Source organism: Vanessa tameamea, chromosome 6, assembly GCF_037043105.1.
Source record: "Vanessa tameamea isolate UH-Manoa-2023 chromosome 6, ilVanTame1 primary haplotype, whole genome shotgun sequence".
NCBI lineage: Eukaryota > Metazoa > Arthropoda > Insecta > Lepidoptera > Nymphalidae > Vanessa > Vanessa tameamea.
The window spans coordinates 5,091,877-5,106,266 of NC_087314.1; the positions used below are offsets into that span (position 1 = coordinate 5,091,877).

Consider the following 14,390-nt stretch of genomic DNA (forward strand, 5'->3'; position numbering starts at 1 on the left):
TCTATATTGTTAAAGTACAAGTAGTATTTGTGGTAATAACTGAATATAAAGTGGTAATAAATAAACTAATTATGAACGAGAAACGTGATGGACCAATAGCTAGATGACGTGAATATTCACCAAGGATTGCGGGTTTAAATACAGAGTTTTCATGTGTTTAATTTGTAAAAGCCTTATGAAGACTCCTACTTGTACTGATCGGTTGAATATGCATTTTAGGCGACGTTGTCAATTAATATATTTTCTTTAAAAACAGCATAGTTATATTAATAAAAGTGGTTACATTGTTAATGGTCCAAAAAGTTACCGATGAAATGAAATAAAACTGTCGAAATTATTAAAGCCACTTTGTGTATTCGTATATGAGAGCTTTTTAAGTTGAATAATATATCATTTAAATAAACATCACCGTTTTTATTAACTTACTAATGAATCAAGATTCGAGATGGCTCAGCGGTTAAACGCGTGACATCTTAACCTATGATTGCGGGTCTCAATCCAAACAAGCACAACTGAATTTTCATGTGCTTAATTTGTACTTAAAATTCATCTCCTGCTTAATGGTAAATGAAAAAAATGTATCTTAGCAGGGGCGTAGGTATACGATATAACTGATAATCTAGTTAAATACTGAGGTGAACCTGTGTTTTTTTTTGATGATGTATATATAATTTTATTATTTAAATGTACCTACCATTTTTATTACTTTCAATAATTAATAATACAAATATAAATCATTATATACTGTAAGTCATACTACAGGTCGCGCGTCATTAATCTTGCAGTTATGACTATTCATAAACCTTGAAATTATTCGCATACGAACGAATTTCTCCGACGTATTGATAATAAAAACTTTATAATGAAAACGAGCAGTTATAAAATATTTTAGAAAGTCACATTGTTTCTATGAAAATAATAATGTGTGTGTTTTTTAAAATAAGTTTCATTTATATTCTTTATATCCATGCTTAACGACATGGTTTTGTTTATAATATTTAATATTTTAATTTATTCGCATCTCCTATTTGGGCTTAACGAAACCTTTAATTATGAAAAACTTCACAAATTTGGATTAGGTCGTCCAATTATTTACAGGTATGTACAGTGTAATCAGAGTTAGGTATATAAAATACTTTTTTTGTTACCACTATATTCTGCACTGTTGATATTTTATAAGATTCTAAGTTAAATTTTTGTGTGTTGATTATTATCGGCGAGTCAATGCCTCGTAGGAATTTTCGCAATGTAAGATCAGATTACAATAAGTGTTTAATAATCTGTAGTGCTATTCTGGAAGAACTCACTTCGTATATCACTAGCGAAATGTTTCAAGCCGGTGATACACTATTCTGATGCAAGTATCCTTTAAATAAATATTATAACTTATAATTATTCGTCAATGTCGTTTATCATATTCAGACATTTCACGATCGTGTTCTGCGGTGGGTTCGAGTTTATTCTTATAGATAAGTAGTTCTACTGGCCAGAGTGCGTAGACTGTTTTTTTTTTATTGATAAATATATTGTTATGCATAATACAACACTATTCTACTTAACTATTAATTTCTACTTTAATTTTATTACCAAAGTTCTGTTACCAAATTCGCCGACCAACAAAACGCCATTTTTCGTGATCGTACATGATCTTAATCAACGATATCCCTTCAATTCAGTGTAAAAAAAATGTCTTTACATATATAAAAATAATATAATTATTAAAAACACACTCCACCTAACGCACGTAAAATTTAGACGCAGGAATTATAATTACGCGTATCCCGAAGAACTGGTGACAAAGCGACCTGATTACATACGATCGCCATACAGGAATGTGTATCAAGGAGCTATTCCTAACAAGGGTGACAGAAGGGTGTATAATAAAAGATTCCAATACAAGCCACAAATTATGGGTCATAAATTAATTTGCAAAGGAGTGTTTGACTGTACGGTATGTAAGCTAAGTAAATTAGGTGTTTATTTTAATTGTAATTATGTTTCTTTTTTGTGATATGTTATACAAAACTATCTGTTTAATAATATTGTTAAACATTATTTAGATTTGGAACTGAAACTTGATTTTTCTTGTTTATAGAATATTAGTTAATATAAATCTGTTTATATGAGGGTTCTCATTATTGTTCAGTTAGAAACGTGACAACAGAAATAAGCGTAGTACAAATACAGTAATAAAGAAGATATTATGATGAGCTGTACAATGTACATCCATTATCTTTCCAACTACCAATCCTTTCTCTAATTTATCTTGTAATACCTATTGATTATAATATTATTATATTAAGTAAGTAGTAACAAATATATTTTTTCAGCTAACACATTTGGCTATCGAAACAAATGGTAGTATTCCAATAATATTCCGTGGAGGCGTAGGGTACAAATATTTTACGATTATAATAAAGGCGGATGCCGGAGACGAGCTATCCGGGAGAGTGAGAGCTTTCTGTGCACGTGTAGTAAGTGATAAAGAAAACTAAGAAATGACTAATAAAATTACTAACAGTATCTAAAACGGGATATTTACCATGTTTTTTATTTTTATTTGGTGGAGCTCGATATTTCGACATTATCTACGAATGTCTTGTTCACGAGAACAAAAGAGACATGGTAAATATCCCGTTTTAGATACTGTTAGTAATAAAAATAACCAGACTAATAAAATGTTCTAGTGTCGACTTAACGTTTATGAAAATATAATTTTATTAATTTATTTAATTCTATAATAAAAAGTGGCGTTGCTAAGTACTTCGGTGGGACGGTGCCTTGGGAAAAATCTGCGTGTCATAAATTTAAAGTATAATTTAGTTTTTATAAAAAATATCTGTAATCTAGTTTAATAAATAAACGATAAAACAGGTTATTTTATATTTTTCAGAATGGTTCTTATTTCCATGACAAGTACTAACATACTTATAATATATAACTCTGTATACTAAACATCAATAATCATGTAATTTGAGTAAATAATCTAATTATTAATAGTATTTTTTAGAAGACGTAGTAGATATACAAGTTTAAACAAAAGTTAGTTATTAGAATATTTATTATGATACTAAACGTAACCATTCAAAATAAACGATGGTTTCTATTTTTTTTTGTTTTCATTTCATTCTTCATTTATAATTTAACAACGTCGCTCATGGACATTGGCGCTGTAAGAAATATTAACCACTCGTAACATCGCCACTTGGGCCTGTACTTACACAGGCGCACTCACCCTTCAATCCGATGATAAAATATCTGATGAGTTAGGTACATCAGATATTTTACCGTATCCACCCAGACAGGCTCGTATAAAGTCCTACCACCTAATTAATAATGTTCATTTAACACAAAGGGCGATGAAGAGTATGTATACTAATAATTGTTTCGGGCGGCAAACTGAATCAGCAAAGCCCTCCAGCCGTTACTACGGGCAATTATCTTTTAGGTATTATTATGGGAAGGTCCAAGAAGGTGTTACTACAAACCGTTTAGTATATATAAAACTATCTGCAAACATGGCGATATCTATAAATATTTGTTTCAGAAAATCTTAATTACATTCACATAGCTAGTAATTTAAGTCACCTTGCCCTTTAAAATAATAAATTCTATAAAAAATATTTATGTTAACATCATATTTAATTATTGATTACTTAAGTTATTTAATAACTGTGATTACGTAGGTCAAGTATAATCTATCTATAAATAAACTTATAATTAATATGTTTTTAAACAACAGACCTTATTATTATTCTGTAACAAGAAGCAAATCTATACTTAACTATATTGTGTAAAGTTGGTGAGTTTGTTTGTTTGTCTGAACATACTTTTGTCTAAGGTTTACACCAGTCCAAATATTAAATCTTTGCTTGCTATAGACTCGGATCAGGATTCGGCCTACGATCCACCCACATTTAAAGCGGGTTAAAGCATTAGAAGCTGGAAATAACCAATCCGTATAAAATGTATATTTAGATATACTTATACATTTTGTATATATTTACAAAAACATTACCGGGATTATACCACTACCGACTCGTGCGAACAAAGACGTAGTATTAGCTGCATCATAATTACTCTGAATCATACTATTCCATTAGCTCCATTGATCAACAAGGAACAATAATAACTACATTGTAGTGCACGAACGTAAGACTGCTTGGAATGGAGCGGGAATTAAAAACAATTAACAGATTCAGTTCCCGCGGGTCTGAGGCGGTTTAAACTAATTCTAGCTGGATACAGGCTGCTCTATCTCTACATTATATTGAAACAAATATAAACATAATTTATATTTGAAATATGTTTGTCAGTAAAAATTCAAGAATAACCACGATCATTCTTTCTTCATGTGTTCTTTTTTCAATTTTTTAGTACTGAAAGTTGGTAAACACTTTTAATCTTTAATTATTTTTTAATTTAATTTAAGACAACCGACCAAAAATGATAATACTTTTTTATACTTAGTATAATTATAATCTGTAATAATATATTATACAAGAAACAATAATTTTAAACAGAAACACCGTCTTGTTTCAAAATCGATACAAATATAATTTAATATTCGAATAAAATCGGACAGGTCAAGATTTATTTTATGTACAATAAAGTTTGAGTATCATCCTGTACGTCACAGTAATGATTACCTTCATAAACAATAATAAACTTGAGATGGTAGTCACAACGCAATGTCACGCGTGAAAGTATACCGACCTGTCTTGTAATTATTGCTATTTTACTCCAATAGCTTTAACAATTAATTCGGTGATTCACGTTCATCTTGTTCGGAATTATGTATTTGTGTGGAATTTCGGATTTTTTTCGTAGACAACGGCCGTCTGTTGAAAGGGTAAGTTTGTTATGATATTTTAAATCTATGTCGCTCGGAATACGTTCTTAACATTTCGAATCGATGCTAGATTTTTAAATTCATTGTTAATAAATAAACACTCTAGAAAAATTATAAGCTAATCTGTGCCAGTTTTACTGGCGTTTTATGATATTGACATTGTAAATTTAGTTTAGTACATAATATCGTTTTAATGTTATGTGTAATAAGTGGTAAGGCGTGTTTTTATTGTTTTTTATTATAGCAGATGTGGAGTAATTAAGAAGTTATTTTTATAGTGTAGCGCAATGTGCCACCTACGAATTTTAGGATAATATTCTTGTTGATGGAAATAGTTCAGCCAAAGATTTAAAAGAGGTTTTATTTTACCTTTGTATATGTAGTAAACATAGGAAAAACGTTTAAACAAAATTATCATACCAGTTGATACATATATATTTATAGATATTAATTCGTATACACATTACTCGACCTCCGTGGTCGAGTAGTGTGTACACCGGTTTCATGGGTACGCCACGCCGAGGTCCCGGGTTCGATTCCTGGCCGAGTCGATGTAGAAAAAGTTCAGTAATTTTATATGTCTATTGTCTCGGGTCTGAGTGTTTGTGGTACCGTCGTTACTTCTGATTTTCCATAACACAAGTGCTTTAGCTACTTACATTGGGATCAGAGTAATGTATGTATTGTTGTCCAATATATTTATTTATTTAATGTATTTATTGCTATAATTTATTCTAGATGACTGGGTTTTGAATGTTTTTTTTTTTTATTTCGAGATAATTACTGTCACGTAATATTATCATTATAATGTCATTACATATTCTATTTTTATATTTCCAAATCTAAGAAATAAATATTTTGACACTGATTAAGAGCCTGTTTTTGTGTGAATACGGTAAAAAAGATATACCTTAGTTTTTATCTCATTAGAGTGTAGTCTAAAATTGTTTTTAATGGTCTGTGTCCATTATCATTCATAATTTTTTAGATACTCTCTCCATTGATCCCATATAAATTTTAAGAAAAAAAAAATAGTAATCGTTTATCATTTTGTTACTATTTTAAATCATATTAATATTTTTTTCTTAACAGTAACAGAACACTTTAATAAATTTAATATTTTCTGAAAACATTAATATGTTACCTATTTAATAGATGTGTAGGTCCTTATGCTCAATATAGAATTGAAAATCCAAATTTTATAATTGGCGTCTTTATTGTTTGTTTGCACGCGTTTACACTATAGGTAAATGATTTTATCCCGGAAAATCATCCGTATCATCATCAATATCACGTACGATTAGCATTCTCTAGCTGGTTGGTTATTGTTAAACAATTGAAATATATTTAAATTAACCAGTGGTTTTACCCAAAATAGTATCAATATGTCTTACTATTCAAGTTCATTCGAGTATTAAGCAGTTTCATCAAAGGATTCCATTGTAGCTGCTGGTTGAATATGTTCGCTTGGATTATTACAAGATATATACAAATATATATATATTATTATATACAAATCTTGCTAGCTAAACATAAATTACCGTAGTACCAAACAGTCTGTTCCTTATTGCTTAAATAATTTATTTCTATTAAATTGTCAAAATTAAAAATTTATCATTACATATTACAAAACAAGGACCCCGTCGTCTGTCTGCCTTGCTCTTTGAACACAGTATTATTACCGAACAAAAATGCTAATGCTAAAAACGGCGCCAATGTCTATGGGCAGTGATGACCATCAGGTGCCCCATTTACTCGTCCACTTATTTAATATATTTTTATTAATAATAATTACTAATAATTAATCTTTTGTTACGAAACCAGCACCTGTGAGTACATGTCTTAAAACACTTAGACAATTTTAATTCGATTTTTAGATCTTTTTAATGTAGGGACAATAGGTCTCGGCGTGCGTCATAGTCGTAACATTGCCACAACAAAATAAACGGCTCCTGTTATAGATTCGGTATTTTAAAACGAGATTCAGAATATAACTACAAGATTTATTCTTAAGATGTCAACAAAAGTATTGTAATAGCGTGTAATTGCTGTTTATTATTTTTTTTTAAATGGTGTATAATATGGTTGTTGGTATTCTTTAATGTAGGTCTTAATTATAAAAAAGGTTTGGTTAAATAATGAAGTTTCGAATTTCAAATGAATATATTTTTCTGATTGTTAAAGCGTTAATAGACCAACTATTTATGCTTTGCCTAGCGACGTAAGTGTCAGGCTCGATCCAGACCTGTTTATTTATTTTCGGACCCAATATTAATACAATCTTATTTAAAAATTAATATTTTCTTGCAAACAGTAATCCAAATGAAGCTAGGACACAACAAAAATAAAATAAAAAGAGCATATTTATATGTATTTAAATATTCAGTAAATAATAACAATATTGTATGAAAAAAGTTTTGTATTAAAAAAAAAAAACGATATCGTGCGACAAAAACTTTCTCCTCCGCAAGTTCTAATCTGATCCAATTTTAAATGTCAGATAATTGTGCAACGCGCTGGCTACGGCTCAACACTGTTCAGTAGACCTGTCTGAAACACTAATTCAGTTCACGCCTCTTATCGGGACAAGCGTGTCCCACTATTTCCGCGAAACACGCGTTACGAACAAACTTTTATAAAATTTTAAACTAAATTAAATAGTTTTTTATTATATTTGAGTGATATGTCTGGATTGTAATCTTCGTGACGTTTTATTTTAAATAAACTATAATGGAAAGAAAAAGGTGAAAATAGTGTAAATTTTAGTAATACGATTACAATTTTATTGTGTTTTTAAATTAAAGTTTCTTTACAGCTTACAGTCATATCTGATACGTACTTAAAATGTATTAATTTATTTTATTTATCAGGAAGAGCTAAATCTACGAAAATAAACGCCTTACGCGGTTGTGGCGTTATTTTATACTATTTTTTTTAAATAATACATCATTTAAATGCGTTCAAAAGTAGTTTCTAATTGTATTTCCGATCTTATAATAAATAAAGTTTACGTCAAATCATATGCTTTCCCTAGCCGTGTGACAAATAATCGTCAACAGTGCCAAAAGTAAAATCTAATTTAGTCACTATATATTTCTTTTAATATTCAAAATATTGATGTCAAAGACATTGACCCCAATCTGCGATCATTTGGTAGGCTATTGTTAATTTTTTTAATTGCCATATTTAATTTTATCAAGGGTCAACAGTAATCCTAAGAAATTATACTTTTTTAATTTCTAATAGACACAACATTTAATTTTGAAAAAAAAGAGACTTTTTTATTTGAATAAATAAAGTTTTAGTTCATTATGAACAAACATAACTTTTATATTAATTAATACGATTTACATAAAACTGTTTTAATAATTTTGAACGCATTGAAACAGATTCACTTGAAAAACAACGATACTACGAATGCGTAACGTAATGACGTTGTTTTTCTCCTTAATTGTTTGGACGTGTATAAATAAACATTTTTAATAAACACTTCCATTGATCAACTATCATGGACATGAATATAGATTTCTTTTTTTAATTTTTATATCGATTCCTTCAATGTTACTTACTTATATTCTTACAAGGTTTGTTACCATCAAATTTCCGAAGATGTTTTTCATTCATTTGCATTCCTCCTTATTATAACAATATATGAAAGGTTCATAACATCATCAATCACAAGCTGGATGAATTTAAATTAAATATTGAATTATGTCGATTCAGTGGTATCGGGGCCGGATTATCCATTAGACAGTTTAAGCAACTGCCTAGGGGCCTCTAGACTAGCAAAACTAGGCGATAAGGTTTAAAAAAAGTGAGGTTCATAATATTTTTGAACCCAAACATTTCTCCATCTGAATATGGTGATAGTTTACCTCTGTTACATACTAATAAAGCATCACCAGTTAGAACAGGGTTAAGGAACTCCAAAATATGCGTTTCCTAGAGACCCCTACATGGTTAATCAGACCTCGAGTGGTGTACCAATAATAAGTTAAGGGGCAAAATATTTGTTAGCCACAGATTCGTTGCTTGCTTATTGTTATTTTCTTTTGGTTAACTGTTATTTTGCAAGTCACTGCATTCTAATCTCATCTCTAACTAACAGTTTAAAGGCTGATATATTTTTAAACTATGTGGAAATTTAGGACAAGGGCCTGATTTTTACAAAGCCACACCGGGGGCCCTTTCTATCGAACTAAGCCACAACGTCGATTAGTATGTATTTAATTCATTCATAAGTCAACCGTTGCTATAGTTAAATTTAACGCCAACAAATATCTTATTAAAATCGTACATAACACCACACAAACTCACATACAATTAAAATCAACGCTATAATTCATAACTTAACGGATTATTTTTAAAAAGAGGAATTCGTCCATCTCTTTTGCGCGGTTTGAGTACCGACTCTCCTGACCCAGCGGGCTACGAACTCGACAGGAGCCGGCGTGCGTCACTCAGCGCTGAGCAACGACGACGCCTGAGCTTGCTCAGGACATCGAGCATCCCCACTTCGCTGACTCCGGTGAGCCACATTTACCATTTGGTACCCTGCCCAAGAAAATGTTGCCATCAGGTATTAGAATTTAGAAGTCCTCGTGTGTCTTGTGATCGTCCTAACAGTTTTGTTGTTGTTTTCGTAAAACTTACTCTCTTTAAAAATAATTTTATTAATTTCGATAAAAAATATTTAAAAAAAAGAAACATAAAATCTGAAGATTAATGATAAACAAAGATATGCTAGATGTATATGCATGCAAATTTGATGGGACTTGCAGCAATTGCATATTGTATTTACGCGAGAGTCCAATGAATTACATATAAAGGGTTATTGGTAATTCGACGTATTCCCGTTAGGAGGTGATAGGGGTGACTATTTGCGATAATTTTAACCCCCATATGCATGATGCAAAAGTGTACCATTTTTGAGTTATCACGTTTTTTAGATTTTTTCAAAATAAGTCAAAATTGTAACTTCAAAAATGTATTAAAAAAAAGTTTCGATTAAAATCAACTTTTTTCTTCTGATTTATAAAAACGATTAAAAACTGGATATTTTTCAATATTTAAATTTTTGAAGTTGCAATTTTGACTTATTTTGAAAAAATCTAAAAAACGTGATAACTCAAAAATGGTTCACTTTTGAATCATGCATATGGGGGTTAAAATTATCTCAAATAGTCCCCCCTATCACCTCCTAACGGGAATACGTCGAATTACCAATAACCCTGTATATTGTTTTCATCGATGATGTTTGGACGTATAATAATAATTGAAGCTTAATTTTTTTATAACGTTAACGTAATCATATGATTTGTGTAAGTACTAAGGCTTATACTGAAGAACTAAGTTTTAATATATCATTTGTCTATTTCACAATGGAAAGAAAGACGATTTGCTTATTAAATTACTTATTAAGTATTTATAATGTGAAGAAATTGTTACTGCTATTGATATTTATTAGAAGCAGCATAGCGTCGATTTATTTATTTAGTAAATCTGAATTAAGCCTCCCTTTGTGTACTAATATCTGTTATTTTGATATTATGTGTTCAAATAAATATTATGAATGATATACCTCGTAAATGAAGATATACACTATAAAAATGTATAAGATTTGGCCAAACGGGAGAGTTGTGTGCCTAGACGCTAAACTTCCAAAGATTTCGTATACATACTTATATTGATAATAATTCAGTTTGTTATGCGGGAATGCTTTTTCTTGTGTTCTTTTTATTAAGCTAAAACAAAGGTATTCGCTTCTGACTGATCGAACTGCTAGACAAGTGGCCTCGGATGATGAGAAAATCTGACGGGATCAAACGGTTGTCAGATATTAATGGAGAATAAATCATCAGTGAGATAAAGATAAATTATAATCGATTTTCTCCACATCGACTCTCACATTATTCTCGTTTGCTAAAACACCGTCAACTGTGTCTAGTTCACCACCATGATGTTAGGTCTCTTTTTCTGTTGTTTATGAGGCTGTGTGTACAACTCGGCAATCTTTTATCCAACAGACCGTAGCAGAGCAAACTTCTGGTCATAATTTTGCCTGATTTTGTTTTTGCAGATATTCACGGAACAAATAAAAATTAAAATGTAGACAAAGATGTATATTCTTGAATTGTTTTTTGTCACATAATAATACGCGTTACATCATAATGTACTTACTTCCCATATATTCAAATATTTAATTTAGTCTATACATGCAAATCGTATTAGTGTACTATTTCGTACTTTGCCTAGAAAGCCAGATTATAACATAATGCGAATCCATATAAGTTAATGTATCTATTTCCTATTTAACGCCAAAGCCGATTGTCTGTGTAAATAAGGTTTCTATAAAATATAAATAAAAAACGGAATATTATCAAAAATTAGATTAGATACTTCAATTTTTATTTTTTTCTATTATGAGCTAATATGCACTAAAGTTGGATCTTTTTTTAGTTTTTTTACTAAAACTACACATTTAGGTTATCCGTTTTTGAATTACATTTGTATTCATCAAATAAAGTTTAATAAGTAAGTATCTTATAAAGTAGAGTAACAGTTTGTACATGTCCTTCGGCTTTTATGTAAGGTCAACTTTCTTTTGCAAGAGAAGGTTGGATCTAATTCCACAAGACTGAACCAATACGAGTTGGAAGCTTTTACTCAATGCGTGCAGGTTTCTTCTAATTAAGGACGTGAAAATGAATTGTACTTGTCTTGTTTTGAACCAGAGACCTTCGGCTAAGATTCATGTGTCTAGACACTGGCCTTTCTAGGCTCGATATCTTATATGTATTAATATTTAAGTTATAAGTAAATAATTTAACGTCGGTTCTTCGTATTTCAGTTTCGGTTCTTGTATCGTGTTATAAAAAAACTTTTAAACTTGTTCGGATACCTCTTTGGATACAGTGGGGCTATTCTGTAAGCAATGTATAATGTCAAAATGTAATATACGACATTGACTATAATAATTCTAAAATTTATAGTATACACGTATCAAAACGGCGTACCATCGTAAGTCGGTCGGTAATCAACATTTCACTAGTGAGTTTTTTTTTTTAGTTAGGTGGACGAGTAAATGGGCCACCTGATTTTAAGTGGAAACCGCCGTCCATAGACAATGGACCTGTAAAAAATATTAACCATTCCTTACATCGCCAATACGCCACTTACCTTGGGAACTAAGATATTATGTCTCTTTTGCCTATAGTTATACTGGCTCACTCACCCTCCAAACCGGACATCAAGAATACTGAGTACTGCAGTTTGACGGTAGAATATCTGATGAGTGGGTGGTATCTACCCAGACCTACCTACCTAGCCCTGTTGCACAAAGCCCTACCATCAAGTAGAGATTCAAAGTGTTTTATTATTATAATTTTCGTTTGGTAAATCAAATGTTATCCTAAATTAAAACGATTAAAAATGAAAAGTACCGTAGCATTATATTTTAATACTTAACTTATTTATTTATTGAAAAAGTTACTCTTAAACTTCTTCTCCAGTTAATGTTTTTTTTCTAAATGCTCATGTTATATTTACTTACAACTTAGAATTTTCGTACTCGGTGATAGGGTTTCATCATATATTCTCTGTTCTTGTGTTTCGGTTTGAATAGTTAGTAAGGAGGTGTACCTATTGGCACAAGGAACATGATATCTTGGTTTTAAGGATTGGTTAAAATTTCTTTCGGCACCAGTCTATGGACAAGTGCCCAACATTTGCAAGTCCACGTCAAAAATTAAAAAGAAAAGAGAGGTTCTAGTGTGTGTAAAAGGTTGTTATTTATTGTGATGTATATTCTCCATTTTGTATTATTGCTTTACCAAATTGAGAAGTCATTTGAAATTCATAGGTATAAATACAATCTGGTTCAATAAGTTAGTGTATTTCAATTTGAAGGGTGAGCGGGACGAGAAAAATGTCATAGGTTCTACAGTTGAAAGCGCATTGATAAGAGTTAGGAGAAATTTAAATTGTTGCAGTATCTTTATCCATCGATAGGCTCATTTGCTCGTCTATCTTAATGTCAAAAATAAATAAAAGAGTTATCAAAGTACCAGTAGTAGCAGTATCAATAAAATTACAATATCTAATTATACTTAGAAAGTTGTTTACAGCATTAAAAGTCCATTATTTTGTATAAATGTTTGCCGATCAAACAAATAGATACCCAGTTAATGGCATTGACGGACCATCAAACTGCGACGGACGATTAACCCAAATATTCAAGCTCAGACTAAACATTTACATCGGTCGGTTTGCGTGGCCGTAACGAGGATTCGTTAGCTTTCAAATGCATATTGTTTAAGTTATTTCGGTCAATATTGTGTACTATAATAGCGTGCAAACTTATAATCTTGTTGAACAAATCACATCAATAATATCCCGCTAATTAACACATGAGCCGAGATGGCCCAGTGGTTAGAACGCGTGCATCTTAACCGATGATTTCGGGTTCAAGCCCAGGCAGGCACCACTGAATTTTCATGTGCTTATTTTGTGTTTATAATTCATCTCGTGCTCGGCGGCGAAGGAAAACATCGTGAGGAAACATGCATGTGTCTAATTTCAACGAAATTCTACCGCATGTGTATTCCGCCAACCCACATTGGAGCAGCGTGGTGGAATATGCTCCAAACCTTCTCCTCAAAGGGAGAGGAGGCCTTTAGCCCAGCAGTGGAAAAAAAAAGGCTACTAATGCTAATTAACACACATATCGAGAACGACTAAACAGTCACTATTAAATATTTTATAGCTAAAGGAAATGGCTTATGTTTTAAGATACAAGTCGCACATAACCAAATTTTTCATAAGTCAGTGTTTCGTTTCTTATACATATTCCGTAAAGTATCATTATTTATTTTGGCTCACTTTTGTGAATATAACGCGGCCTAAATTATATATTTCGGTTCATGCAACTCTTGTACCTACACATTACTTCATCCTATGACAGAAGTTTTATATCCAAACCGAAACAATCACAACAAATACAGAACAGTTGCAATGCGATTTAAATCACTCGGAGAGTTGGAAATGTTTTCTTATTGTAGTAACGTAAATCGTCAGGGTTGGTTGTGACGTACGTGATGACTGAAGACTGACGTGTGATAAGAAACAGCGAATACGTTGATTTTTTTGAACCGAATATTCTATTGTGTTTTATATTAAAACGAGCTACGCTCCGGTTTTGTTCCTGGTTCAGGTAAGCGTCATCCGAGCACATGGAGTTTTGATTTCTTCTCGAAACTGTTTTTTTTTCACTGAAATAAGAAATACTTACAGTTTTATGATTAACAAACGAAAGTGTGAAAGGTGCTTGGTATTTGAATGATGGAATATAAAATGTCGATAGAGTTTCAGCTCGTTAATATTTTAGATATAAGTCAATTTAAGAAAACAGAAGTTAATTACTTCAGCAGTAGCTAGAGGACTTAAATTAAAGTGAATAGAGCGAATTCACTGTAATTAAAATTACCTTAAATTGATTGATAGTTATACTAACCAAGCTAAGCATGCCTTGCCATTCATT

The 14,390-nt window shown here is 31.1% G+C and overlaps 2 protein-coding genes across 5 annotated transcripts in view; both read left to right on the plus strand.

Annotated features, from left to right (window-relative positions):
- Window positions 1-826: 826 nt before the first annotated feature.
- On the plus strand, window positions 827-2,495 carry LOC113393352 (uncharacterized). Its single transcript, XM_064215147.1, has 3 exons — window positions 827-1,098; window positions 1,756-1,951; window positions 2,331-2,495. Exons 1-3 carry the CDS (start codon window positions 968-970, stop codon window positions 2,493-2,495), a joined length of 492 nt encoding a protein of 163 aa, XP_064071217.1. The 5' UTR covers window positions 827-967.
- A 2,176-nt stretch (window positions 2,496-4,671) lies between these two features.
- The window catches only part of LOC113393564 (uncharacterized protein ZK1073.1), a 48,426-nt gene continuing 38,707 nt past the window's right edge, over window positions 4,672-14,390 (plus strand). The window contains exons 1-2 of one of the 4 annotated variants that reach the window (XM_026630521.2): window positions 7,409-7,596; window positions 9,224-9,431. In XM_026630521.2, the coding sequence (XP_026486306.2) occupies window positions 7,583-7,596; window positions 9,224-9,431 (222 nt within the window). In that variant the 5' untranslated portion in view covers window positions 7,409-7,582. Of the gene's footprint in view, window positions 4,853-7,408; window positions 7,597-9,223; window positions 9,432-14,390 lie in introns of those variants that run through there. The other 3 variants (XM_026630524.2, XM_026630523.2, XM_026630526.2) reach the window with 3 other exon arrangements.

Excerpts from the sequence above, each read along its gene's own strand:
- LOC113393352 (XM_064215147.1), top strand. The coding sequence starts at position 968 with ATGCTTAACGACATGGTTTTGTTTATAATATTTAATATTTTAATTTAT. Across the intron at positions 1,099-1,755 it reads GGTCGTCCAATTATTTACAG|ACGCAGGAATTATAATTACG; the intron begins GTATGTACAGTG and ends CGTAAAATTTAG. Across the intron at positions 1,952-2,330 it reads AAGGAGTGTTTGACTGTACG|CTAACACATTTGGCTATCGA; the intron begins GTATGTAAGCTA and ends ATATTTTTTCAG.